Source organism: Pelodiscus sinensis, chromosome 24 (genome assembly GCF_049634645.1).
Source record: "Pelodiscus sinensis isolate JC-2024 chromosome 24, ASM4963464v1, whole genome shotgun sequence".
Taxonomy (NCBI): Eukaryota; Metazoa; Chordata; order Testudines; family Trionychidae; genus Pelodiscus; species Pelodiscus sinensis.
The window spans coordinates 84,183-110,440 of NC_134734.1; the positions used below are offsets into that span (position 1 = coordinate 84,183).

General features: G+C 68.4%; 2 protein-coding genes and 1 pseudogene across 3 annotated transcripts; 2 read left to right on the forward strand and 1 right to left on the reverse strand.

Annotated features, from left to right (window-relative positions):
• The first annotated feature begins 991 nt into the window (after nt 1–991).
• Nucleotides 992–4,784, forward strand: LOC142819660 (interferon-inducible GTPase 5-like; annotated as a pseudogene).
• A 3,722-nt stretch (nt 4,785–8,506) lies between these two features.
• LOC142819556 (phospholipase A2 inhibitor gamma subunit B-like) lies at nt 8,507–14,042 on the forward strand. Of its 2 annotated transcripts, none has more exons than XM_075907513.1 (5): nt 8,507–8,727; nt 11,405–11,524; nt 11,772–11,927; nt 12,858–13,001; nt 13,531–14,042. In XM_075907513.1, the coding sequence occupies exons 1-5, from the start codon at nt 8,679–8,681 to the stop codon at nt 13,722–13,724; spliced, it is 663 nt and encodes a 220-aa protein (XP_075763628.1). In that variant the 5' UTR covers nt 8,507–8,678; the 3' UTR covers nt 13,725–14,042. The 2 variants fall into 2 exon arrangements, with proteins under 2 accessions (XP_075763628.1, XP_075763627.1); XM_075907512.1 differs by lacking the exon at nt 8,507–8,727 and adding an exon at nt 10,114–10,190.
• An 8,264-nt stretch (nt 14,043–22,306) lies between these two features.
• Nucleotides 22,307–25,519, reverse strand: LOC142819594 (uncharacterized). Its single transcript, XM_075907708.1, has 4 exons — nt 25,080–25,519; nt 23,942–24,094; nt 23,561–23,704; nt 22,307–22,831 (listed from the first exon to the last, which is right to left on the reverse strand). The coding sequence occupies exons 1-4, from the start codon at nt 25,312–25,314 to the stop codon at nt 22,626–22,628; spliced, it is 738 nt and encodes a 245-aa protein (XP_075763823.1). The 5' UTR covers nt 25,315–25,519; the 3' UTR covers nt 22,307–22,625.
• Between the last annotated feature and the right edge of the window lie 739 nt (nt 25,520–26,258).

The following is a 26,258-nucleotide window of genomic DNA, read 5'->3' on the forward strand; positions in this document are numbered from 1 at the left end:
GGACCCCCCCGAACCTCCTCCCCGTGTGCCCCCTGGAACCCCCGGGCCCGGCCCCCCCCGTGCGCCCCCCGGACCCCCCCGAACCTCCGCCCCGTGCGCCCCCTGGAACCCCCCGGGCCCGGCCCCCCCCGTGCGCCCCCCGGACCCCCCCGAACCTCCGCCCCGTGCGCCCCCTGGGACCCCCCGGGCCCGGCCCCCCCCGTGCGCCCCCCGGACCCCCCCGAACCTCCGCCCCGTGCGCCCCCTGGGACCCCCCGGGCCCGGCCCCCCCCGTGCGCCCCCCGGACCCCCCCGAACCTCCGCCCCGTGCGCCCCCTGGGACCCCCCCGGGCCCGGCCCCCCCCGTGCGCCCCCCGGACCCCCCCGAACCTCCGCCCCGTGCGCCCCCTGGGACCCCCCGAACCTCCGCCCCGTGCGCCCCCTGGGACCCCCCGGGCCCGGCCCCCCCCGTGCGCCCCCGGACCCCCCCGAACCTCCGCCCCGTGCGCCCCCTGGAACCCCCGGGCCCGGCCCCCCCCCGTGCGCCCCCCGGACCCCCCCGAACCTCCTCCCCGTGTGCCCCCTGGAACCCCCGGGCCCGGCCCCCGCCGTGCGCCCCCCGGACTCCCCCGAACCTCCTCCCCGTGTGCCCCCTGGAACCCCCGGGCCCGGCCCCCCCCGTGCGCCCCCCGGACCCCCCCGAACCTCCGCCCCGTGCGCCCCCTGGAACCCCCCGGGCCCGGCCCCCCCCGTGCGCCCCCCGGACCCCCCCGAACCTCCGCCCCGTGCGCCCCCTGGGACCCCCCGGGCCCGGCCCCCCCCGTGCGCCCCCCTGGAACCCCTCTGAACCTCCTCCCCGTGTGCCCCCTGGGACCCCCCCGGGCCCGGCCCCGGCCCATGCGCCCCCATCTCGTGCCTTTCCCCGGGCCCCCCTCCCCCATGCTCCTCCCTCCAGCCCCGTGCACCCCCTGTCTGTCCGCCCGCCCCCCCCCCCCCGCACAGTCTGTCTGTCTCCTGAAACCCTGCCCCCGCTCTCAGCCCACCCCGTCCTGCCCCCCGGGCACCCTTCTGTGGTCCAGCCCCCTCCCCCAGCGGAATTGGGAGGGGACGGGGATTGGGGTTCGGTCAGGAGCGGGTGGGATTTCGGGACGAGGCCTGGGGGGCGGGGTAGGGGGCTGCCCCCCAGACAACCCCGTCTCTGTCTCCGCAGCCCCCCGAGGACCGAGCCGCCGGGCCCCGCCATGTCCTCGCCAGATGCCTCGCCGGGCTCCCCGGACCGGGGGCGACGTGTCCGTGGTGATCGTGGGGGGCGCCGGGCTGCGGGAAGTCGGCCCTGCTCAACGCTGCCCGGGACCTGGCGGAGGGCGACGCCCGGGCGGCCCCGCTGGGGGCCCCGGCCCGGCTGGGGGGGCCCGTGCTGTACCCCGACCTGGCCCGGCCCAACCTGCTGCTGTGGGAGCTGGCGCTGGAGGCGGGCGAGGGGCCGGCGCGCTGGCTGGCCGAGGGCGACGTGCTGGTCCTGGCCACCGACCGGCTCTTCGGCGCCAGCCACGCCCGCCTGGCCCAGGACGCCCGCCGCGCCGGCAAGGCCGTGCACTTCGCCCGCACCAAGGCCGACCTGGACCTGCACACCCTGCGCCGGCTCCTGGGCGGGCGCTACCAGCGGGCCCAGGCCCTCCAGGCCCTGCGGGAGGCCTGCGCCCAGTCCCTGGTGGCCCACGGCCTCGAGGAGCCCTCGCCCGCCGTCTTCCTCATCTCCGGCCACGAGCCCCAGGAGCTGGACGGGCCCCTGCTGCGCCAGGCTCTGCTGGGAGACCTCCGAGTCTATGAGAGGTGCGGCTTGTTTACTGTAGGGTCTCCCGGGCGGGCTGGTATTGCAGGGTTTCCCGGGTGGGTTGGTATTGCAGGGTCTCCAGGGTGGGTTGGTATTGCACGGTTTCCTGGTTGGGCTGTTATTGTAGGATCTTCCGGGTGGGTTGCTATTGTAGGGTCTCCCCGGGTGGGTTGTTATTGTAGGGTCTCCCAGGTGGGCTGGTATTGGAAGGTTCCCCGGATCAGCTGTTATTGCAGGGTCTCCCTGGTGGGTTGTTATTGCAGGGTCTCCCTGGCGGGCTGATAGTGGGATGTTTGAGAGCGGTGCAGCCGGCGTGTTATTGTAGGGTTTTTGGGGGACTGGCAGGGGGAGGGCCTCTGGGGGGCGGGGTTTGTTAGCGCAGAGCTCCCCGCCCCACCCCGTCGCTCACGCCCCCCGTGCCCGCAGGGTGCTGCGCCCGGCGCTCTCCGGCTTCGAGCTGCTCAGCGAGCGGGAGCTGGCCGAGATGCAGGAGGCCTACGAGCTGGGCGGCCTGGCCGAGGTGGTGACCCGCCTCCAGTGCAGCCTGGAGGCCCTCTGGAACGCCCGGCTGGACCTGGCCGTCACCGGGGAGTCGGGGGCCGGCAAGTCCACCTTCGTCAACGCCCTGCGGGGCCTGGGCGACGAGGACGAGGGGGCCGCCCCCACGGGCGTGACCGAGACCACGGCCCGGCCCACGGCCTACCCCTACCCCGGCCACCCCAACGTGACGCTGTGGGACCTGCCGGGCATCGGCACGCCCAGCTTCCAGGCCCACCGCTACCTGGAGGCCGTGGAGTTCTCGCGCTACGACGTCTTCATCCTGCTGGCCTCGGAGCGCTTCAAGGAGAACCACGTCCTGCTGGCCCGGGCCATGGCGCAGCAAGGCAAGCGCTTCTACTTCGTGCGGGCCAAGGCCGACGCCGACCTGCAGGCCACGCGGCGGAGGAGGCGCCCGCCGGAGGAGGAGGAGGTGCTGGAGGAGATGAGGCGGGACTGCCGGGAGCGGCTGAGCCAGGCGGGGCTGGACGACGCCCGGGTCTTCCTCCTCAGCAGCTTCGAGGTGGAGAAATACGACTTCCAGGCCTTCGTGGAGACGCTGGAGCGGGAGCTGCCGGGGCACAAGGGCCAGGCCTTCCTCCTGGCCCTGCCCAGCCTCTCGGCGGCCCTGCTGGAGAAGAAGCGCCGGGTGCTGCACCAGGAGGTCTGGAAGGTGGCCCTGGTGTCCAGCCTGGTGGCCGCCGTGCCCTTGCCGGGGCTGGCCTTCACCTGCGACGTCTCCATCCTGCTGCGCAAGCTGGCGGCCTACCGGCAGGACTTCGGGCTGGACGCGGCCTCGCTGGCCCGGCTGGCCGAGCGGGCCGGGAAGCCGCTGGAGGTGCTGCGGGCCGAGGTGCGCAGCCCGCTGGGGCGCGGCATCAGCAGGGAGGTGGTGGTGGGGCTGCTGCAGAAGGCCGCCGGCATGGGCCTGGTGGTGGCCAACTGCTTCTTCCACCGGATCCCCTTCTACGGGGCGCTGGCCTCCGGGGGCATCTCCTTCCACACCACCTACTCCATGCTCAGCCAGTGCCTGGACGAGCTGGCGGCCGACGCCCGGCGGGTCCTTCTCAAGGCCTTCGAGTAGGCCTGTCCGCGCGGCGCCTGGCTGACCTCGGCCCCCCCTGCCGCCGGGTCAGAGGCAGCAAGGGCCGGGGGAGCAGGAGCCGGTGCCCCGGGGAGCTGGCTTGAAGCAGGCTCCCTGCCAGCCCCGGATCTGCCTGCCCCGCCCCCGGGCGGCTGCCTCTGATAGAGCAGCAGCAGCGCGGAGGGGAGGGGGCAGGCTGGAACGGCTTTCAAGCCAGCTCCTATCGGCTCCACGGACCCGCCCCCCCGCCTCTTACAGAGGTGGGGGCAGGCAGGAGCCCATCCTGGGGGGTTACTATCAGAGGCAGCAGCATTGGGGGGGCAGGGGAAGCTCAGACCCCCCCCCCATGCACAGGGACTGCTGCTGCCACCCCTGCCTCCATTGTGCCCCCCGTTTCTGTGGCTGCTGTCTCAGCACAGCCTCCTGAAGGCACCCCCACCCCCACACTGGGTCAATCAGCCACAGCTCTGCTGGGGTCACTGGGGCCAGACCCCCAGCTGGCCCCATGTCCCTGGGCGGCGGTAGGGGTGGTTCTCCTTGCAGTTCGTCCCCCACAGTACCCCGGATCCCCGAGGTCGGTAACACGGACCCGGTCCTTGCTCTGCCCCATGCTGGCTCTGGATCACCCAGCGACCTTGGTGTGAGGAGGCCTCCTCCCGCCTGGAGCAGGGTCTGACCTGGCTTGTGGGGCTTGGGTCCAGCCCCACTCCCTGGCTTTTGGGGGGCCCTGACGCAGCAGTGAAATGTGGGGGATCCATCCTCCGTGGGGTCCCTGGCTTTTGGGGGGCCCTGACGCAGCAGTGAAATGTGGGGGATCCATCCTCCGTGGGGTCCCTGGCTTTTGGGGCCCTGACGCAGCAGTGAAATGTGGGGGATCCATCCTCCGTGGGGTCCCTGGCTTTTGGGGGGCCCTGACGCAGCAGTGAAATGTGGGGGATCCATCCTCCGTGGGGTCCCTGGCTTTTGGGGGGCCCTGACGCAGCAGTGAAATGTGGGGGATCCATCCTCTATGGGGGTCCTGCCGGTCCTCAAAAGTGGGACGGGAGATTCCTTCCACAGCTCTGCTTGGGTCTATGGGCCACCATGTGCTACCGTAATGCACCTAAGAGCAAGCGTGATGTGCTGCACCTAGCACAGCCGTAATACACCTAATAAATAGCAATTGTAAGGAATCACACCTTGTGCTACCGTAATGTGCATAATAAATAGCAGAATGCTACTGTAATGCACCTAAGAGCAACTGTGATGTACAGCACCTAGTGCTCCCATAATGCACCTAGTGAATAGCAATTGTGATGTACCGCAGCTAGCGCTACCATAATGTACCTAATAAATAGCAATTGTAAGGTACCACACCTAGTGTTACTGTAATGCACATAATAAATAGCATTTATAATGAACAGCACCTAGTGCTCGCGTAATGCACCTAATAAATAGGGGCTGTTCATCGTTGTTAGCCCAATGAGGCCTGGCGCTACCGGGTGCTGCCGTAATGCATCTAATAAATTGCAGTTCCAATGTGTTGCTCCATAGTCCAGAGCAGCGTTTCCCAAACCATGGGCCGTGGCATTGCCAGGCCTCAGCGTGGCTGCTCCGGGCTCCCAGACTGTCCGTTCAGCGCTGGGTTCCCCAAGCCCGGAGCCGGGCGGGGCGGATGCAGCCGTATGGTTCAGGCTCCCGGCAGAGGCATAGTGAGGGTCACCAGGTGAGCTCTTATTGCTGGCTGTGGAGGGTTGGATATGGGAAGCAGGATCGGGGCAGTGGAGGTGCTGGGGGGACATAGGGAGGGAACTGGCTGGCGGAAGCAGGGCTGGCCAGGGGAGATCGCATGGGTGGGAACCGGCTGGTGGGGGCAGTGAAGCTGGCTGGGGGAGATCGCTGGGCAGGGCTGGCCGGGGGGGGGGGGGCAGTGGGACTGGCCAGGGGAGATCGCAGGTGGAGGGGGGGACTGGCTGACAGAAGCAGGGCTGGCCGGGGGGGGGGGAGCAGTGGGGCTGGCCAGGGGAGATCGCAGGGGTAGGAACCAGCTGGCGGGTACCCGGGGGAGACCACAGGGCTGGCTGGGGGCAGTGAGGCTGGCTGGGGCAGACCGCAGGGCTGGCTGGGGCAGTGGGGCTGGCTGGGGCAGACCGCAGGGCTGGTGGGGGCAGTGAGGCTGGCTGGGGCAGACCGCAGGGCTGGCGGGGGCAGTGAGGCTGGCTGGGGGAGACCGCAGGGCTGGCTGGGGCAGTGAGGCTGGCTGGGGCAGACCGCAGGGCTGGCGGGGGCAGTGAGGCTGGCTGGAGCAGACCGCAGGGCTGGCTGGGGCAGTGAGGCTGGCTGGGGCACACCGCAGGGCTGGCGGGGGCAGTGAGGCTGGCTGGGGCACACCGCAGGGCTGGCGGGGGCAGTGAGGCTGGCTGGCGGGGGCAGTGAGGCTGGCTGGGGCAGACCGCAGGGCTGGCTGGGGCAGTGAGGCTGGCTGGGGCAGACCGCAGGGCTGGCTGGGGCAGTGAGGCTGGCTGGGGCAGACCGCAGGGCTGGCTGGGGCAGTGAGGCTGGCTGGGGCAGACCGCAGGGCTGGCTGGGGCAGTGGGGCTGGCTGGGGGAGACCGCAGGGCTGGCTGGGGCAGTGAGGCTGGCTGGGGGAGACCACAGGGCTGGCTGGGGCAGTGAGGCTGGCTGGGGCAGACCGCAGGGCTGGCTGGGAACTGGCCAGCAGAAGCAGGGCTGGTGGGGGTGGGCAGTGGGGCTGGCCAGGGGAGATCGCCGTGGGGAGGGGGAGAACTGGCTGGCAGAAGCAGGGCTGGCTGGGGGGGCAGGAGCAGTGGGGCTGGGCCAGGGGAGATCGCGGGGGGGAGGAATCGGCCAGCGGTGAGCAGGACAGTTCAGGCGCGCGGAGCCGGAATACAACGGAAAAGCCGTGGTGCCTTGTAAATCTCCCCACTGCCAGCGAGGTTGAACGGCCCCACGGTGGGTCAGAATGGGGAGAGCCCGGTGCGTTCGCCACCCGGAATGAGAACGTGGATACAAAATTCCAAAGACGGTGTCGTCTTTCTGAACGTAAACGAGCCCCTTTCGATACCCGCCGTGGGGGTGCAGGGTTAGCGGATCACAGTCCATAGTCCCGTAACTTGCCGGTAAGAATATTGTGGGCGGCCGTATCAAAAGCTTTGCTAAAGCTGGCTCTGGGGGCTTTGGGAGGACCAAACCCACCATATTTGCATATTTGTAATTTGCTTAATGAATATGCAAATATGCAAATGAATGTTACCGGTCCTCCGAAAGCTCGTGAATGGATTTACTGGTCCCTGTGTCAAAAAGTTTGGGAACCCCTGGCCCAGAGGGACAGTCAGTCTGGTGTCCCATAAAGGTTACGGCTGGGAACCTTCCCCCCCATCCCGGATCTGTCTGGTGCTTCATCCACGTGGGAGCCAGGACACGTGGGTTGTCTCTGGGGGGGGGAGTGGAGTCTAATGGTAGGAGTGGGGGGGGCTGAGTTCAAGGGTCACGGCTCACAGGTCATGCCCATACTTGGCCCATCAGCCCCCGGATGGGACCCCCTCTCCTGAGCAGCAGCCCCTTTTCGGGGAGCCCCCTCCATTGTGGTGACCCTCTCTTGGGGGGCCCACTCTCCCCTGGGGGGTCTGCCCCTCTGCCTCTGGGACGGCGCCTCCCAGGGCTTCTGGCCACCTGGCTCCACCATGAGCCCCCTCAGAGGGTCCCCTCCCCCTGGACCCCCGGGGCCTCCCCTCCCAAGGGCCTAGCCCAGCCTGCTCCCCAGCCCAGAGCGACTCCCGGCCAGCCCCCAGCAGGCGGGTTATGGGGCTCTGAACCCAGCAAAGCCTGGCCCCCCAGCCCCGCCCCTCGGAGTCTCCCCTGCAGCCCGGGGCTCGGTCTGCCCTGCCCCCCATCCGAGTCCCCATCTGCCAGCCGAGCCCCCGATGCTCCCACAACAGCCCCCCCCCCCCGCCAGTGTCTCTCTGCGGGTAACTGGGTCGCCTGGGCCCCTCTTCTCCCCTCGCCGGGGCCAGCTGGGCCGTGTCCTCTGGGCAGGGCGGGGGGCACCGGAGCACCAGTCCCCGACTCCAGTTCTGGGCTGGGCCCTGCAACAACCACCCCCCCCTTGTCACATTGAACCAGTCACATCCGGGCACTGAGCCCCCCCCCATACAGCCCCTCAGCCGCCTAAAACTCCCCCTTTCTCTCCCAGAGTGCCTGGGCGGGCAGTGAGGACTAGTGGTGGGAGCGGAGGGGGCGGGGCCCGGGGGCGGAGGGAGCCGGCGCTTGCCCTGAAGCCTATTTTCTGCTTCAAGGAGCTGACCCTTCCCGCCCCAGAGTGGGGCTATTTTTAGGCGGCCGGGTCCCGCCCCTCCGCCCGCTGGCTCACCTGGCCCCGCCGAGCCGGCCGCCCCCTGCCCCCAGGGCGCTCGGATCGCGGCCCTGGTGCTGCCCTGGCTCCCGCTGGACCCGTCCGCCCACATTCCTGGCCTCGCCCGCCCCCCTGCCCCTCCCCCTGGCACGGCCGGGTGTGGGGCGCTGCGTCCCGGTCCAGCCTCCTGCTCTAACCACTGGCCCCCACTGCCCTGCCAGAGCTGGGGAGAGAAGCCAGGCGACCTGGGAGCCGAGCAGGGGCCGGGCCGCCTGGGCGGGGAGGCGGGGGGGGGGGGACCAGGGGCCGGGCCGTCTGGGCGGGGAGGCGGGGGGGGGGACCAGGGGCCGGGCCGCCTGGGCGGGGAGGCGGGGGGGGACCAGGGGCCGGGCCGCCTGGAGGGGAGGCGGGGGGGGGACCAGGGGCCGGGCCGCCTGGGGAGGAGGCGGGGGGGGGACCAGGGGCCGGGCCGCCTGGAGGGGAGGCGGGGGGGGAACAGGGCAGCGGCTCCAGGCTGACGCAGGAGCTGACGCCGGAACAAATCAGCCACGCGCGAGGGGCAGCCGGTCTGTCTGCGGCCCCCCCCGCCGCCGCTCTAACCGCTCCCCCCCACTGCCCCGCCGGGGACAGAGCCAGCTCGAACCGCTCCCCCAGTCTGGCTCCCAGCCCCCCCCGCCCCCTGCCTGCGGAAATGCCCCGAGTGCTGCGCGCTTCCCCCAGCAGTGTCGTGGGCCGGGGGCAGACATTCTTGCGGTGGGGCAGGGCGGTTGGATTGCACGCGGGGGGGGGGGGGGGCGAACAGGTAGAGCCAGTGCCTGGGGCTTTTCCAGCCCAGCCCAGCCTGGCCCGGCGCTATAACAGCAGCCCCACGGCCGGCCGGCCTGCGAGACAGCATGGGCGCACTGCTGGGGCTGGGCGTGCTGGCGGCGCTGCTGGGCACAGGTGAGGGGGGGCGGCGCGTGTCTAGGGCCCCTGCACCCTGTCCAAGGGAAACCCCACTCCCCAGGTACCACTGAACCCAGCTCCCAGGGACACCCCATTCCCCAGGTACCACTGAACCCAGCTCCCAGGGACACCCCACTCCCCAGGTACCACTGAACCCAGCCCCCAGGGACACCCCATTCCCCAGGCACCGCTGAACCCAGCCCCCAGGGACACCCCACTCCCCAGGCACCCCTGTACCCAGCCCCATGGACACCCCACTCCCCAGGCACCCCTGTACCCAGCCCCATGGACACCCCACTCCCCAGGCACCGCTGAATCCAGCCCCCAGGGACACCCCACTCCCCAGGCACCACTGAACCCAGCCCCCAGGGACACCCCACTCCCCAGGCACCACTGAACCCAGCCCCCAGGGACACCCCACTCCCCAGGCACCCCTGTACCCAGCCCCCAGGGACACCCCACTCCCCAGGCACCACTGAACCCAGCCCCCAGGGACACCCCACTCCCCAGGCACCACTGAACCCAGCCCCCAGGGACACCCCACTCCCCAGGCACCCCTGTACCCAGCCCCATGGACACCCCACTCCCCAGGCACCGCTGAACCCAGCCCCCAGGGACACCCCACTCCCCAGGCACCGCTGAACCCAGCCCCCAGGGACACCCCACTCCCCAGGCACCACTGAACCCAGCCCCCAGGGACACCCCACTCCCCAGGCACCGCTGAACCCAGCCCTCCAGGGACACCTCATTCCCCAGGCACCGCTGAACCCAGCCCCCAGGGACACCCCATTCCCCAGGCACCGCTGAACCCAGCCCCCAGGGACACCCCATTCCCCAGGCACCGCTGAACCCAGCCCCCCAGGGACACCCCACTCCCCAGGTACCGCTGAACCCAGCCCCCCAGGGACACCCCATTCTCCTGGGACTCCTGTACCCAGCCCCCAGGGACACCCCCAGCCCTGGGCCCCCCTGTACCCAGCCCCAAACATACTCTATATATCCAGTCCCATGGGCCACTCCTCACCCCTCTACCCAGCACCCCCCGACCCACTGCCACATGGCCAGAGACACTCACTGTCTAGCCCCCGAGTTTGGAGACCCCTGTCGCTCCTGCTGGGGGTGGGGCAGAGGGGGCGGGGCGTGTTGTCACTTGGCTCAGCGGCTTTGGGTTAGTTAATGTGAGGTTTGGATCGCAGCCAGCAGATCGCTTCTGGTGATATAACAGAATATCTCTCAGATCCCGGCTCTGGCTGGGGTGTAGGGTCTGGGGGGGGAGGCGCTGGCATCACGACTCCTGGCTTGATGGGGGAAGGCGCTCGGCAATGGGGCAGGCAGCGATACGGGCTGAGCTAGCAACTCGTTCCCTTCTCTCCCTGGACCCAGGGCAGAATTTTTCCCAGTGGCATCTTTGACAAATGTCAGCGTTGGTAGGCCCATGGGGCAGATCTGGGCTGCAGGAGGTATGATGCTGGGCTAGATGGGCCCGTGGGGTGGATCTGGGCGGCAGGAGGCCTGATGCCAGGCTAGATGGGCCCGTGGGGTGGATCTGGGCGGCAGGAGGCCTGATGCCAGGCTAGATGGGCCCGTGGGGTGGATCTGGGTGGCAGGAGGCCTGATGCCAGGCTAGATGGGCCTGTGGGGTGGATCTGGGCGGCAGGAGGCCTGATGCCAGGCTAGATGGGCCCGTGGGGTGGATCAGGGCAGCAGGAGGCCTGATGCCAGGCTAGATGGGCCTGTGGGGTTGGATCTGGGCGGCAGGAGGCCTGATGCCAGGCTAGATGGGCCGTGGGGTGGATCTGGGCGGCAGGAGGCCTGATGCCAGGCTAGATGGGCCCGTGGGGTGGATCAGGGCAGCAGGAGGCCTGATGCCAGGCTAGATGGGCCCGTGGGGTGGATCTGGGCGGCAGGAGGCCTGATGCCAGGCTAGATGGGCCCGTGGGGTGGATCTGGGCGGCAGGAGGCCTGATGCCAGGCTAGATGGGCCTGTGGGGTGGATCTGGGCGGCAGGAGGCCTGATGCCAGGCTAGATGGGCCCGTGGGGTGGATCTGGGCGGCAGGAGGCCTGATGCCAGGCTAGATGGGCCCGTGGGGTGGATCAGGGCAGCAGGAGGCCTGATGCCAGGCTAGATGGGCCCGTGGGGTGGATCAGGGCAGCAGGAGGCCTGATGCCAGGCTAGATGGGCCCGTGGGGTGGATCTGGGTGGCAGGAGGCCTGATGCCAGGCTAGATGGGCCCGTGGGGTGGATCTGGGTGGCAGGAGGCCTGATGCCAGGCTAGATGGGCCCGTGGGGTGGATCAGGGCAGCAGGAGGCCTGATGCCAGGCTAGATGGGCCCGTGGGGTGGATCTGGGTGGCAGGAGGCCTGATGCCAGGCTAGATGGGCCCGTGGGGTGGATCTGGGCGGCAGGAGGCCTGATGCCAGGCTAGATGGGCCCGTGGGGTGGATCTGGGCGGCAGGAGGCTGATGCCAGGCTAGATGGGCCTGTGGGGTGGATCTGGGTGGCAGGAGGCCTGATGCCAGGCTAGATGGGTCTTTGGGTGGATCTAGGCGGCAGGAGGCCTGATGCTCGGCTATATGGGTCTGTGCGGTGGATCTGGGCAGCAGGAGGCCCGATGCCGGGCTAGGTGGGCCCCTTGAAGGAGCTCTGACTATGCTTCCTGACCATGTGCCCAGGAGGTGCCATCTCTTGCTACAACTGTACCAGTTCGGATGGCTACAACTGCACCACGAACGAGGCCACCTGCTCCGCCACTGTTAACAGCTGCATCACCATCGCCCGTGACGAGAAGCAGGGTAGGACTGGGCTGTGGGAGCGTGGACAGGAAGTGCTGCAAGCTTCCTCTCAGCAGCTGCGAGCTTTCCCCCAACAGTGCCCCCAGGGCTGCCAGCTTCCCCCAGCACTGCCCCCCCAATGCTGCAGGCAGACTGAGGGGTGCGGGTGCAAACCCCTTGTGTATCCTAGCCTCTTGACTGCTCCCTCCCTGGGGGATTCTCCCCACAAATGAGGCCTAGCACCATCTCTCCACCCCCATGTCCTTAGGGGACGAGGACAAGGAGCGGACGGTGTATGAGAAGAAATGCAACTCGGACGACCGGCTCTGCAATCAGTTCTACGGGCTGACGGCCGGCACCTACCGCCTGCGCTGGAACTCGACCTGCTGCCGGGCCGACCGCTGCAACGTGCCGGAGATCACCCGTAGGCACCTCCAGGGCGGCGCCAGGACGCCGGGGTTCTCCCTGGCTGTGGGAGGCAGTGGGGTCTAGTGGTGAGAGCGGCCGGGGGCCAGGACGCCTGGGTTCTCCCTGGCTGTGGGAGGCAGTGGGGTCTAGTGGTGAGAGTGGCCGGGGGCCAGGATGCCTGGGTTCTCCTGGCTGTGGGAGGCAGTGGGGCCTAGTGGTGAGAGCGGCCGGGGGCCAGGATGCCTGGGTTCTCCCTGGCTGTGGGAGGCAGTGGGGTCTAGTGGTGAGAGCGGCCGGGGGCCAGGACGCCTGGGTTCTCCCTGGCTGTGGGAGGCAGTGGGGTCTAGTGGTGAGAGCGGCCGGGGGCCAGGATGCCTGGGTTCTCCCTGGCTGTGGAGGCAGTGGGGTCTAGTGGTGAGAGCGGCCGGGGGCCAGGACGCCTGGGTTCTCCCTGGCTATGGGAGGCAGTGGGGTCTAGTGGTGAGAGCGGCCGGGGGTCAGGACGCCTGGGTTCTCCCTGGCTGTGGGAAGCAGTGGGGTCTAGTGGTGAGAGCGGCCGGGGGCCAGGATGCCTGGGTTCTCCTGGCTGTGGGAGGCAGTGGGGTCTAGTGGTGAGAGCGGCCGGGGGCCAGGTCCCTGGGTTCTCCCTGGCTGTGGGAGGCAGTGGGGCCTAGTGGTGAGAGCGGCCGGGGGCCAGGTCCCTGGGTTCTCCCTGGCTGTGGGAGGCAGTGGGGCCTAGCGGTGAGAGCGGCCGGGGGCCAGGTCCCTGGGTTCTCCCTGGCTGTGGGAGGCAGTGGGGCCTAGCGGTGAGAGCGGCCGGGGGCCAGGTCCCTGGGTTCTCCCTGGCTGTGGGAGGCAGTGGGGCCTAGCGGTGAGAGCGGCCGGGGGCCAGGCCCCTGGGTTCCGTGCAGGCTGTCTCACTCCATGCTCTGTCTGGGGCCCGCAGTGCTGCCCAGCTCCGGCCTGCCCAACGGTCTCCAGTGCCGCTCCTGCTTCGCCCGCGGATCCGACGTCTGCGTGCCCAGCGAGGTGGTGAACTGCACCGGCCTGCAGACCCGCTGCATCCAATTCGCTGCCACTGCTGCCACAGGTACCCGGCGGGGCTGGGGGCCGGGAAGTGAAGGCCCAGCAGGGTCTGTGTGTGCAGGTGGTCATGTCCATTGAAGGGATGGGGGGCTGGTGCCCACAGGGTGGTGGGGAGCTGTGGGGGGCAGGTGCCCACAGGGGAGGGGGATGCTGGGGGGGAGTTGTGGGGGGCCAGGTGCCCATGGAGAGGTGGGGGGCTGCTGGGGGGGAGTTGTGGGGGGCCAGGTGCCCATGGAGAGGTGGGGGGCTGCTGGGGGGGAGTTGTGGGGGGCCAGGTGCCCATGGAGAGGTGGGGGGTTGCTGGGGGGGAGTTGTGGGGGGCAGGTGCCCATGGAGAGGTGGGGGGTTGCTGGGGGGGAGTTGTGGGGGGCCAGGTGCCATGGAGAGGTGGGGGGTTGCTGGGGGGGAGTTGTGGGGGGCAGGTGCCCATGGAGAGGTGGGGGGCTGCTGGGGGGAGTTGTGGGGGGCCAGGTGCCCATGGAGAGGTGGGGGGGCTGCGAGGGGCTCTTGCACCCTAACCCTCCCTCCCCCAGGGTTCGAGGATCTCCGCGTGGCCTTCGTGGGCTGTGCCACCCGCAGCCTGTGTGAGCTGGGAGCCGTGGCCCTGTTCGCCTCGCAGCGCCCGGCCGTGGTGAAGACCAACGTGTGCAGCAGGGCAGGGGTGGCCATGGGGGGGCTGCCCCTCCTCTGCCTGGGGGGGTTGCTCTTCTGGGCGCTGCGCTCCTGATTGCATCACCCCCCCACTTCTGTCCTCCCCGCAATTGCACCTTCCTCCCCATTTGCCTGGAGCTCCCCCCAACACCCCTCCCCAACATGGTACCTTCCGTGACCTCGCCCCCGGGCTGGGCAGGAGCCGGTGACCCCCGGGACAGGCCCGGGGCCGGTCGCAGGCTGTGATGCCAAGCCTGGGGGGGGGGGGGGGTGTCTCTGCACTGCACTAAGGTCGAGGTCCGGGCTCATGTTCCAGTATCTTGGCGGGAAAGACCCATCCGGGCCCAAAATGCATTTGCCAAGTTTTATATAATAAAGTTGGAACTACTTGCAAGTTTGTGTACAGGGGGGACAGGGCCCCTCTGGGGGGGGGCTGGTTATACGGGGGGCCCTTGCCTGGCAGGACGTGGTCCCTCTGGGGCGGGGGGGCTGGTTACGGGGGGGGCCCTTGCCTGGCAGGACGTGGTCCCTCTGGGGCGGGGGGGCTGGTTACGGGGGGGGCCTCGCCCAATGGGACACAGCCCCTCTGGGGTGGGATGGGGCTGGCTGTATGCAGACCCCTGGCAGGGTGCTGGGTTGCAGCTGGCTCTGGGGTGGGGCTTTTCATCCAGGGCTCTGTCCCTGAGTCCCCGGGTCCCCGGCCCTGCCCCACACAGCCCAGCCCCTCTTTCAGTGGGGAGCCGGGGGAGAGCCGGGCTGGGGGCCCTGCGCCCGTCACCACTGCCAGGACCAGCTCTAACAGCAGAAAACTCAAGACCCCACCCCTGTCTGAAGCCCCGCCCCCTCCTTTGCTCCCCTTTCCCCCCCACACACACTGCAGGGGGCTGTCAGAGGGGGCAGCCGAGCAGGGCAGGTTGCTCCTGCGGGGGGGGGGGGGAGGCTGCAGGTTGGTGTTGCCATGGCGATGGGTGAACCGAGGCGCCCCACTGCGGGGGGGTGGGGGGGCCCAGGAAGGCTGGTCACGTGGAGAGGTTCGTGCGGTCCCAGTGGAAGGACGTGGGGGACCTGGACGGATTCCTTAGCTCCTTCGAGCCAGCCTGCCAGCTGCACCAGGTCCCCTTGCTGGAGCAGACGGCCCCAGGGGGGCTTGGCAGCTGGAGGGGCTGCATCCATCCCCCAACCTGCGTGCGGAGCTGGGGGGCCGGCTCCCAGAATAAACTCCCCAAAAGCTGCCTCTGCGATTCCCAGAGACAAACATTCAGTCTCAGTCCCCCTGAGCGCCAGCCAGCCCAGTCTGGTTCCGCGCTGCCACCACCCAAGAGATTCCAAGGAAATATAAAAAAAAACCCTTTTCCAGGGCAGAGATCACTGGGAAACCCCTCCCCAAGGCAAAGCTCTTCCCTCCTGCCCCAACCTCCCTTTTCCTGACAGCTGGGGAACCAGCCAGAGGGAATCCATAGATAACACTGGACTCTGCCCTTGTCCCGAGGCACTGCATCCTAAGCACCCCACAACCGACCAACACCAGGGAATCACAGTACAGGCAGTCCCCGACTTACGCGGATCCGCACTTACGAACGGGGCTTTCTCGTCCCGGAGGTCGAGGTGGCGGATTGCTGCCTGCGAGCTTCGGGGCGAGAAAGCCCCGTTCGGAAGCTGCTCCGGTGCCCCTGGTCTGCTGCAGACCGTCTCCAGCAGACCAGGGGCACCGGGCGGGTTCCCGCGCTTCTGAGGCTTTGCCAGAGCAAAGCCTCAGAAGCGCGGGAACCCGCCGCTGCTGCAGCTTCAGTCCGGGTGCCTGTGGTCTGCTGGGCTCCTCGGCGCTACTGGACGGTCCCCAGCAGACCACAGGCACTGGGACTGAAGCTGCAGCCACGGCGGGGTCCCGCGCCTCTGAAACTGCCAGAGCAAAGCCTCAGAAGCGCGGCACCCCGCTGCCGCTGCGGCTCTGCTCCCCGTGTCCCTGGTCTGCTGGGGGGGGGGGGCGCAGCTAGTGTGCTCCCCCCCCCAGCAGACCAGGCTTTTGTTTTGGACCCTGGGGCAGAGCAGCTGGGGCACTGCTGATTGATCCTGCAGCGCCGCTCTGGGCACTACTGGACCAACCCAGCAGCACCCCAGCTGCTCTGCCCCAGGCGTCCCCAAGTCAGCTGCTGCTGAAACTGACCAGCGCTGACTACAGGAAGCCCGAGGCAGAGTTGCTCTGCCCCGGGCTTCCTGGAATCAGCTGCTGATCAGTTTCAGCAGCAGCTGACTTGGGGACGCCTGGGGTTCTTAAGTTGATTCTGTATGTAAGTCAGAACTGGTGGTCAGTTTCAGCTCAGTTTCAGCAGCGGCTGAATCTGGACGCCAGTTCCGACTTACATACAGATTCAACTTAAGAACAAACCTACAGTCTCTATCTTGTACGTAACCCAGGGACTGCCTGTACAAGGAAAACTCTTATCAAAACAAAACTACTGTTGCAAGCGCAGTACATTGGCTGGGTGGCAAATAGCCACAATTGACACAGACTCAGGGAAAGTCTCTGGGCTGTGAGGCTTGGTTACCAAAGAGAAAAACAACCAGCCAGCTCAGACACGATTTCCAACCCCCGCACAAGGAGAACGATGCACCCTGACAGACTAGCTACACTTTTCCCTACTTGCTCATTTCAAGAAGTCTGTTCTTGGAGAGCGAAGCGTCTCCCGTCCCTGGGAGAAACGGCTCAAACAAGAGAGAGAACCCCCCCGTCCCATCTTGCAATACCTACCTGCGTTGTTATTGGCTGGCTGCTGGACCCCCTCCCCGCCAACACCTTTGCTAGGTACCTAGTTGCCAGGTGCCGGTGAGCACCCCTTCTGATCCTGACACCGGGGCACTGCGAATGGGTCAGACGGGCCCTGCTGCACCAGTTCGGGCTGAGTCCAGAGGCGCACAGGAAGAGGTTCCAGGATGCGCAGAAGGGCCCTGGGGAGACCTGGCCTCCTGCCTGATGCAACACTGGGGCTGGGGCCCAGACCGCAGGGGACCTGGTTAAGCTGATGGTCCCAGAGTAGCTGTAGGAAACCTGCCCCCCCCAACCTGAGGCTGTGGCTGAAGGACTGGAAGCCAGAGGGCCTGCACAGCGTGGGGAGGCCGGCGGGTGAGTTCACAGACAGGTGGTCCAGGTGTGAAGGGAAATCCCAGAGAGACCGGCTCACGGCTGTGCAATGGGGGCAGGTGCCTGGGGGGGTCCCTGGGACAGGGCGTTTACCCTGCGCTGGCCCTTTAAGGGCACAACCCAGCCCTGAGTGAGGGCTGAGCGCGAAGCCCCAGCGGAGGCAGCTCTGGCTAAGGGGGGCCCAGCCGGGGGCTGTAGAGAGAAGGGCTCCGGGGCGGAGGGAAACTGAGGGCTGCTCTGCACAGAGAGCAGGAGGGACCTGGCTGCCAGGGCAGGGGAGGCTCCCAGGTTACTAGGGCTGCAGAGAGGCAGCCAGGGTGGGCAGGGGCAGCAGATCCATCCCTCCAGTGCTGAGTGGCCATTTCAGGCTGCAGTTTGCCCCAGAGGCAGGGGCGAGATGGAGACTGGCCGTGGGTCACCGAGGCCAGGTGGGGACAGGGGAGCTGGGTGCCCTGGGGAGGGGAGATGCCTGGAGGGCAAGCAGGAAAAACCCCAACGCCCCCCCGGGGAAGGGGGCTTAGAGGTTGGAGTGGGCCCTGCCAGAGGACCCCAGCCAGAGGGCGCCCAGCGAGCGAAACAAGCTAATTGCCAGGACTGCGGCCGGAGGAGCCATGGTGCTGAGTCTGCCCTGGGTCAGTCCCAGCCCCCTTCCCCCAGGAGGGGGACCAGCTGGCCGGGGGGGGGGGTACAATTCTCCCCCTGAGCCTCATGTTTCTGGGCCTTGGATTCAGCCAGCGCCGGGTGGGTCGCGCAGCATCGGCACCCCCCTCGAGGGATCCACCTTCCCTCACCGACATCCGGCTCCTGGCTCAGTGATCCGGGGAGAGGAGAACGCCCCAGAGAGGCTCCTCCTCCTGCCCACGGACTGGCCCAATGCCCCAGGGGAGGGCAGGGGAGTCCCTGCAGCAAAGGCACCAGAACCCGGGTGCAAACACTCACCCAAAGGGGGGTAGTTCGTGCTTGGAGGGGGGTTACTGAGTTGAGTCCTTAGGACTGAGCCCTCCCAGCGCTGAGCTGGTTCAGTGTCTGCACTGGGGGGGGACCCAGTGCCGGGCCTGGGGGAGAGCAGAGGGGCTGGCCCAGCAGGACAGGCGGGGGGTCCCAGAGAGCAGGAAGGGGGTGTCGGTGGGACGCTCATCGTGCTGGGGAACAATCCGCCTGGGTTCCCTGCCTGCCCCTGGAAGAGGAGTGGGGTCTAGTGGTTGGAGCAGTGAGGACTGGGAGCCTGCACACCTGGGCTCTGTCCCCGGCTTTCTGAAGGGAGGGGGGTCAGGTGGGTTATGGGGTGGGGGACTCAGGACGCCTGGGTCCCTCGCCCCCCCGCCAGCATCACTTGTGCACAGAACAGAGGCCGTGTCCCCCGCACGTGCTTTACTCAGCCCTTGCAGACAGCAAACCGCACGCCCAAGAGAAGCAGCAGCCGGTGGCCCAGGGGGCATGGCCCCCCCACCAGCAGGGCCCGGGCAGGGCACTCAGAGCTCCCCGCCAGCCTGGGGAGCGGGGTAGCACTCGGCCCGGCTCAGCACATCCACCACGCCCTGGGCGTACCGCTGCACCCCACCCTCTTCCAGCCGGCGGCCTCCTTCCTCTGGGTGAGCTCGCCCGGCCGGGGGAGAGAGACATGAGCCGGGCCCCCCCGACCCGCACGGGGCTTCCCACCCGCCCGCCAGCAGCACCCTCGCTCAGCCAGCTCCCCACCCTGTGACGGGGGGGGCAGGATCAGGCTCCTGGGGCACTTCCCCCCGCCTGTGACCCGCCTTTTGTCTCCTGCCTTCCCCCAGAGACCCCTGCAAGGGGCGGGGAGTCTCCATGCAGGCGTGGGGAGAGCACACACCTGGGACGGCCCGGCAGCAGGCGCTGCTCCCCTGCAGGGTGGGGTGGTGCCGAGGGTCAGAGTTAAGGGGGTGGGCGGGCAGTTCTCAGGCTCCAGGCAGGACTTTGCCGTTTGCCCCTGGGGGAGAGAAACCGAGAATCACGTCTGAGCTCCCCCCCCACAGAACCCTCCCTCCCACCGGCTCCAATCCCCAGGCACCCGCTGCCATGGGCCCACCCCGGCCCCAGCTACACCTGAGAGTGCCAGGCTGAGCAGCTGCAGTGCCAGAGGCGTGGGGCCTAGTGGTTAGAGCAGGGGGCCGGGAGCCAGGCCCGCTGGCTTCTGTCCCTGCCTCTGGAAGGACGGCAGCACCGCTCGGCAGGAATCCGGTTTAACTCACCCTGGCTGAAATGCACCGTCGGAATGACGCAGACCCCTTCCCAGGGGTGCAGGGGGCCGGAGCACCATTTGCCGGGGACCGGCACACCCGGCAGAGCAGCTCGCAGCCTGGAGGGTGGGAAAAGCCCCGCTCAGTGCACCCCCCGGCGCTGCCCCGTGCACTGCACCCCCTACCCTACTCAGTGCACCCCTGGCCCTGCCTCATACACCTCCGGTCTCCTGCCCCGCCCAGTACACCCCCTGCCTCCCCCCCCCGCTCACTTCATCCCCTACCCTACTCAGTGCACCCCCCCACCTCCCGCTCACTGCACCCTAGCCCTGCCCCGTGCACCCCCACCCGCTCTGCTCAGTACACCCCCAGCCCCCTGACCCATCCTGCTCACTGCACCCCCTGCCCTGCCCCTCTCAGTGCAGCCCCCCACCCTGCCCTGCTCAGTACACCCCCCAGCGCCCTCCCCCCGCTCACTGCACCCCCCGGTTCTGCCTTGTGCACCCCCTGGCCCCCGCCCAGCGCACCCTGCGGCCCCCCGCCCTGCCCTGCTCAGTGCACCCCCCCCCCCCCAGCTTGCTTGCGATACCGGCGGGAGCCAGGAGGAGGCGCCGTGGGAGCTGCTCCCAGCCGGGCCGCCTCGTGAGGAGGAAGATGCGAGAGACCCCCCCCCCCCCCGGCCGTGATTCGGCCCCGTCCCCCTCCCGCCCGGGGCCAGGCCTGCGGGTGTCCGGACCGCGGAGCCGCCCCTGGGCTGCCGGCGCCTTCTGTCTGCAGCGGGGCTGGGAACCCGCCTGGCCCCCCTGCAGGCAGCTCGGGGACGGGGCTTGCTCCTGGCGGTGGGGGGAGCCCCCGCCCCCCCACGTGCGGTCTGAGGCCTCCGCCTCTCAGAGTGACGTCGAGCGCCCCCCCGCCCATGTCAGGGGCTGGCCAGGGGGCTGTGGGTCACGCGGGGGGATGGGCCGCGATCTCATCACTCAGGAAGGTCCAAACTTTCCTCTGCCCCACTGAAGAACAGGGAAACTGAGGCAGACAGCAGCTTTGATGGATCGAGGGGCAGGCAGCCACGTGACCCGGGTTCCTGCCTCCGGTCGCTCCCTAGACCCCAGCGCTGGTGCAGAGTCAGGACCGGGAACCCCCCTTCGGGTCTCAGCTCCTCTCAGGCCCCCTCTGAGCCCCCTTGCCCCGGGCCCCCCTCCAGAGGGAACAGCAGCCCTGGTCTCCAGCGCGTGGGACTCAGCCAGTGTCACGTGGGGGGGGGGGGGTTATGAAGCTTTTAACCCAGCCCAGGAACCCCCCCCCCCCCGGGCCTGTCGGCCTGGCCCCCATTGCCCCCTTGTGAGTCTCTGCTCTGCCCCCCCCACCCCACTGCCCCTCTACAGCCAGAGCCCAGGAGGGTCACAAGGAGCATGGGGACAGTCCTTGCTCCAGACAATCCCCCCCCCCCCCCCAATTTCCAGCCCTTCCCTGCTCGCTGTGGGGCAGCCCCAGGAGGGAGATGGAGGGACGGACTCAGATTCCGGCCCATCCCCCCGCGTGACACACAGCCCCCTGGCCAGCCCCTGGCATGGGCCGTGCGGACCCAGACCCCGTTCCCTGCTCCCCGCCGGGTCGGCCTGGGACTCACCCGTGGCCAGGAGAGCGGGCAGCAGGCCCAGGGCAGGGGAGCCCACGTGGTGCCAGGCGGCTGCTGCTGTGCCCGGCGCGATGGCGGCTGTGGGGCAGGGGCAGGGGCAGGGGCAGGGGCAGGTTGGCCAGGCCCCACCCAGGGGGGCAGCCGGCCTGTCCCGTGACATCCCGCAGGGCCCGGACACGGGTCTTTCCCAGCCCTCGTGCTGCAAAGTGAACCCCCAGGGGCATCCCCACCCACTGCTCCCGTCCCACAGCCTGTTCCCACCTGCCCGTCTGGGTGACTCCCAGCCCCCCCCACCAGCCCTGCGCCCCCCGGGAGCCCCGCCGGCCTCTGCCCCCTGCGCCTGGCCTGGGGAGGGGGTGGGGCTGCGATGCCTGGGTGCTGGGAGGGCAGTGGGGCCTAGTGCTCAGAGCTCGGGGTTCTTGGGTTCCTTCCCCAGTTCTGGGGCCGGGCTCAGAGCAGGGGCTGGCTGGACCAGAAATAAAGGGCCCCTTGGAGGAGTGTGGGGGAGGGGGGACTCCTGGGTCCCAGTCCCGGCTGGGGGGGGCATGCTCCTCAGAACGGCGAGGCTGGAACCCTGGTTCACCCCTGTCGCCACGGCAACGCCACTGGCGGCTGGGCCCAGGGACCCGCCTGCAGCCCCCCCAGGGAGGGGGCCACGTGCCCAGCCCTGCCCCCGGCTCCCTCGCCCGCTGCTGCGCCCGCCGGCAGCTCGGCTCTGTGCCGGCTGGGGCTGCCCCCTCCCAGAGACCCGGCAGGGTGGCGGGGGGGGGCATGGCCCGCAGGGGTGGCTGCTGCTCCCTGGCACAGCACTGTGCCCAGCAGCTCGAGGGGGGCAGGGTGGTACCCCAGTACCTGGCTGGCCCTCGGCTCCCTGTGGCTTTGCTGCAGGGCTCCCTTGCGTGAGCCTCCCCTGGGGCATGGCGGGGGGTCGGGGCACGTCCGTGGGCGCGAGGAGGCGCCTCTCTGGGGTGTTCTCCCCCGGATCACTGAGCCAGGAGCCTGACGTCCCGGGCGGAAGGTGGATCCCTCGAGGGGTGGTCCCGATGCTGCCTGACCCACCCGGCGCTGGCCAAATCCAAGGCCCAAAACACGAGGGTCAGGGGAGAATTATCACCCACCCCCCCCCAGCCTGTGTCCCTTCCCGGCACTGGGGATCGGCATATGGGTCCCTTTTCTCTGCCCCCACACCTGCCCTGGGGGGACCGGCTGCTCCCGGCCGTCCCCAAGGGCCGGGACAGACAGAGCTCTGATAGCGAGCCTCACTGGAGACCCTGCGACCCCCGGGCCCTCTGGGGAGACCCCTCAGCCCCCCCTCTTGGGTCTCAGCCCTTATTAGCAGATCTGGGGCTGAGGCTCCCCCCTTCCTGAGCCATCCATGTCCCTGGCAGCTCGGGGACATGGCCCGTGACGTCCTGCGGGCCCAGACGTGGGAGGCTTCCCCGCCCCCAGGGTGACGCCGGCTGATGGGGTGATGCCTGGGGGTATGAGGGCCAGTTCGCCCGGTGTCAGCGCAGATCAGTGGCTCTCCGGCCGGGCTCGGCATGCCTCTGGGGCGTGGGAACCTCAGCGCAGCCGGGCGATGGCTGGCGGTACGGCAGGCTCCAGCCCAGCTCCCGCAGTCGGTACGAACTGGCAGCGTGTGGCTGGTGCGCGCTGCGCGGGGGCTCGCACGGGGACACAGACACGGTGTTTACGAGCCGAGTTGATTTATTTCCTCCGTAGAGTCTCTAGATTCCCCGGCCTCGCTCCGGTCCTTGACTCAATTCATTGCTGCTTTTCCTCCTGTAAATCCCTGCTCGGGGGGGGGGGGGGGAGGAGGGGGTCCGGCTGCCCCGGGGAGAAGAGACAGCCCCGACTTCATCACAGCAGTGTGGGGCCCGGTGGGACGCGCCTCTCCATGGCCCTTGCGGCTGCAGTGGGCACAGCCGGGGACAGGAGCATCTCCCCCGGGGGGGCAGGGCCAGGCGCGCTCCCAGCCAGAGTGAGGAGCACAGAGGGGGGTCAGGAGAGGACTTTCACGGCCAGGAGCCCAGCCAGACTGGCCAGGACCAAGGGGCCCCGGGTTGGCTCGGCGCCGCTGGGTGTGTAACACTCAACCTGAGCTATTTCATAGGAGAACACCCCTGAATCCAGAGTCACTCCCTTCTCGAGTTTGCAGGCATGCGGGGTAGCGCAGCCTTTGGCCGCAAAGGGGATGATGACGTCATCTGTGCGGAGAAAGACAAGCGGATCAGACCCAGATGTGCTGATCCAGTGCAACCCCCCTCCCCCACCTGCAGCCCAGAAACACCCCCCACCATGACTCTTTAGCACTGAATAACTAACACAGTGATCAGTAGGTTCCAGAGTTAACCCGTTGTGAGCAACCAAAGATGTGCCTCAGCCCCTCGACAGCAGCTGGCTCCGTGTGATGTGCTGGACATCCCTTCTCCTTCCACCGCATGGGATTGCTGCGGCTGGCTCATGGGGGCCAGCGGGAAGCCGGGAGGTGGCAGGGCTGGGCTGTGCACGTCCCAGGGACTGCGGTGGAGCAGGGGCCGGCTGGCTGAGCCGGCAACGAGCTGTAGCCATGTCCCTCCTGCCGGCAGGGGTGCGACCTCCCCTCGGAGAAGCCGACAGATTCAGGCCGGGGGCAGGCAGCTCTGTGGGTGGATGGGGCAGGTTTGGGCTTAAACATGAGCGAGAGCCGAGCCCTGAGGGACGGGGAAGCTGGCTTTGGGGAAGGGGGGCATGGCCCCAAGTTGCTTTCACGGCTCCAAGGTAGGACAGGTGGCCCTGGCCTCAGCCGGAGTCTGGGGCTGAGCCCCGCACGGAGCTGGGCCGAGGGCAGAGCCGGCTCACACGGGCACCTCCCGGAGCTGCAGGACCTGGCTCACACTGGGAATGGGGGTCCCGGTTCCTCCTTTGGCAGGTGGGAGGGCTCAGGGCAGACTCACCCTCCGAGATCCTCCCGCTGATGGAGATGCACTGGCTGGCACGGCCCTCGCACTGCAGGGTCTCGGCGCTGGAGCAGCTGTCCCGCCCGGGGGCAAAGCAGGCCGGGCACCGGCCGCCGGTGTAGACAGTGTTAATGACCGGCCCTGCAAGGCCCAGGGGGGAAGGGGGGGGGATTGTTAGAGCCGGCAGGAGGCACTAAGGACCATCCTGGTCTGCATTGACACCGATTTCTCCTAGCGCAGCAACAGCCGCGAGGCCCCCCCCCGTCGAGACCAGGGCCCGAGGGGGGACTCCACCCTCCCCAGCTGCCCCCCAGCGTGAGGCCGGGGGTGAGGGCGGCCCAGGGAGGACGCGGGGAGGGAGGAGGGACAGACACGCACACGTTGGCTGGATGTCGCTGTTGCAGCCGTCGGCCGTGCAGACCTGGGACTGAACGTGCAGGTAGAGCCCAGTCCCGAAGAAGAGCGAGATGTTCCTGGCGCTGACTCCGGAGGGGATGCAGGAGTAGAAGGTGCCCGTGTTTTCCGTACGTTCTGGTTACAAGCAAAACAGTCACCGAAATGAATGACCAATGGAAACAGCTCCCCCGGGCCGCGATGCCTGGAGGCCCAGGCCGTTTGGGCCTCTCCTGGTGATCTGCCCCCTGTACGGGGCATTTCTCCAGCCTGGCCCATGAGGCAGGTCGGCCTAGTGGTCGGAATCGCTGTTTGACCAAGCGGAAGGCAGACGGCTTGGGCCGGGGAGGGGCGTCCCAGCCGCGCTGCCAGGGAAACCTTTTCCTGCGCGAGGATCAAAGGCTGCAGAGAGGCAAAGTCAGAGGAAGGCGGCTTGGAAACCGGGCCGGGTCTGCCTGGCGGCCGGACACTGGGGCTAGCCGGACGGGTGATGTTCACAGCCTCTCCCAGGGTAACGCAGCGTCTACAGTCGTCTCTGTGTGACTCCCCGTCAGACGCCGCGGGGCCCTCCCGTAACTACAGCCCCGCGCGGATACAACGTCTCTACCCACAGCCACGCCCGTGGACCGCAGAGATACAGCAATTATCTGGGGATTTGCAGGGCTCGCCCCTGGACTTCCTGCAGCCGTGAACTGAACCCGTCTGGTGCCCAGCACCGGGGCCTCTGAACCCCTCCTTATCTCTCACATATTGCCACAGGTGGGGGGCAGGGCTGTCGCCCACCCCATCGGGCAAGTGGGGAAACCGAGGCAGGATCCTAACCCTCGTGGATCAAATACCTTTGAAGCCCTGAGCCTAGGCGAGGGTCCTGCAGGGCGGCTGGCAGGCTGGGGACGGGAGCCCAGGTGTGTGCCTGCAGCCAGCTAAGCAGAGGGATGGTGGAAAGTCACCAACTCTGGTGTCCCCTGCCAGCGTGAGCAGCGGCCACCCAGGAGAGATACAGGCTGAGTAGCAGAGCACCCACAGCCGGCCGCGTGTCTCTACCGGTGGTGCACGTCCGCGCGGAGAACAGACTGTATTCCGCACAGGGCGGGAAGGGAGAGAGGGCGCTGACCCCACCCACCTTTCACCAGCGTGTTTGCTTCCCAGACGCTGAGGCAGGCACCTTTGACAGAGACGCAGGGCTGGGACACACCGGAGCATCCACCTCCACCACGGCTCTTGCACTGGTGACAGGAGGCTGAGGGAGAGGCCAAAACAATCATTATCTCTCCCCCTCCCCCCTTCCGCCTCGCCCCCGCAGGCCCAGGGCCGGGGGAGGGGGCATTGCCAGCTGGGGGCTCCTGGCCCACATCCATCGACTCCCCCGACAGGCCCACCAGCCCTCAGTCAATCTGTCCGTCCGTCCGTCCGTCCACTCACCTCGACACGCCCACCAGCCCAAATTCCATCTGATACTTCACCCCCTTTGCTCTCATCTGTCTTTCTGTCCGTCCATCCGCCCCATTCCCACCTGTGTGTCCGTCTGTCCATCCATCCGCCCCATTCCCACCTGTATGTCCGTCCATCTGCCCCATTCCCACTTGTATGTCCGTCCATCCGTCCATCTGCCCCATTCCCACCTGTATGTCCGTCTGTCCGTCCATCCGCCCCATTCCCACCTGTGTGTCCGTCTGTCCATCCATCCGCCCCATTCCCACCTGTATGTCCGTCTGTCCGTCCATCCGCCTCATTCCCACCTGTATGTCCGTCCATCCGCCCCATTCCCACTTGTATGTCCGTCCATCCGTCCATCCGCCCCATTCCCACCTGTATGTCCGTCTGTCCGTCCATCTGCCCCATTCCCACCTGTATGTCCGTCTGTCCGTCCATCCACCCCATTCCCACCTGTGTGTCCATTTGTCCATCTATCTGCCCCATTCCCACCTGCCCATCCGTCCGTCCGTCCATCCACCCCATTCCCACCTGTGTGTCCATCCGTCCATCCGCCCCATTCCCACCTGTGTGTCCATCCGTCCGTCTATCCGCCCCATTCCCACCTGCCCGTCCTCCGCTCGCCCCACGTCCTTCTCTCCAGTGACCCACCCTCCCCGACACACTCCCGCGGCACCGCCGGTCCTGGAGTGGGTGCCCCAGGTGGGCCCCGCAGCCCCCTGGGAGCCGGAGAGGTACCTGGTGTCCCCTGAGCGGCAGCCGCAGCCAGGAGCGCAGCGAGCAGGCCGAGGGCGAGTGGGGCGTGCATGGCGGGCGGGCGGGTGTCTCTGATGCCGCCCGCTCCGCGCTGGGAGATTTATGCGCGGCG

Coding starts and splice junctions, on each gene's coding strand:
- LOC142819556 (XM_075907513.1), top strand. CDS start 8,679: ATGGGCGCACTGCTGGGGCTGGGCGTGCTGGCGGCGCTGCTGGGCACA. Junction 8,728..11,404: donor GGCGGCGCTGCTGGGCACAG/GTGAGGGGGGGC, acceptor CCATGTGCCCAG/GAGGTGCCATCTCTTGCTAC. Junction 11,928..12,857: donor CAACGTGCCGGAGATCACCC/GTAGGCACCTCC, acceptor TGGGGCCCGCAG/TGCTGCCCAGCTCCGGCCTG.
- LOC142819594 (XM_075907708.1), bottom strand. CDS start 25,314: ATGGATGTGGGCCAGGAGCCCCCAGCTGGCAATGCCCCCTCCCCCGGC. Junction 23,705..23,941: donor CAGCGACATCCAGCCAACGT/GTGCGTGTCTGT, acceptor TGGGCCTTGCAG/GGCCGGTCATTAACACTGTC. Junction 22,832..23,560: donor CAGCGGGAGGATCTCGGAGG/GTGAGTCTGCCC, acceptor TTCTCCGCACAG/ATGACGTCATCATCCCCTTT.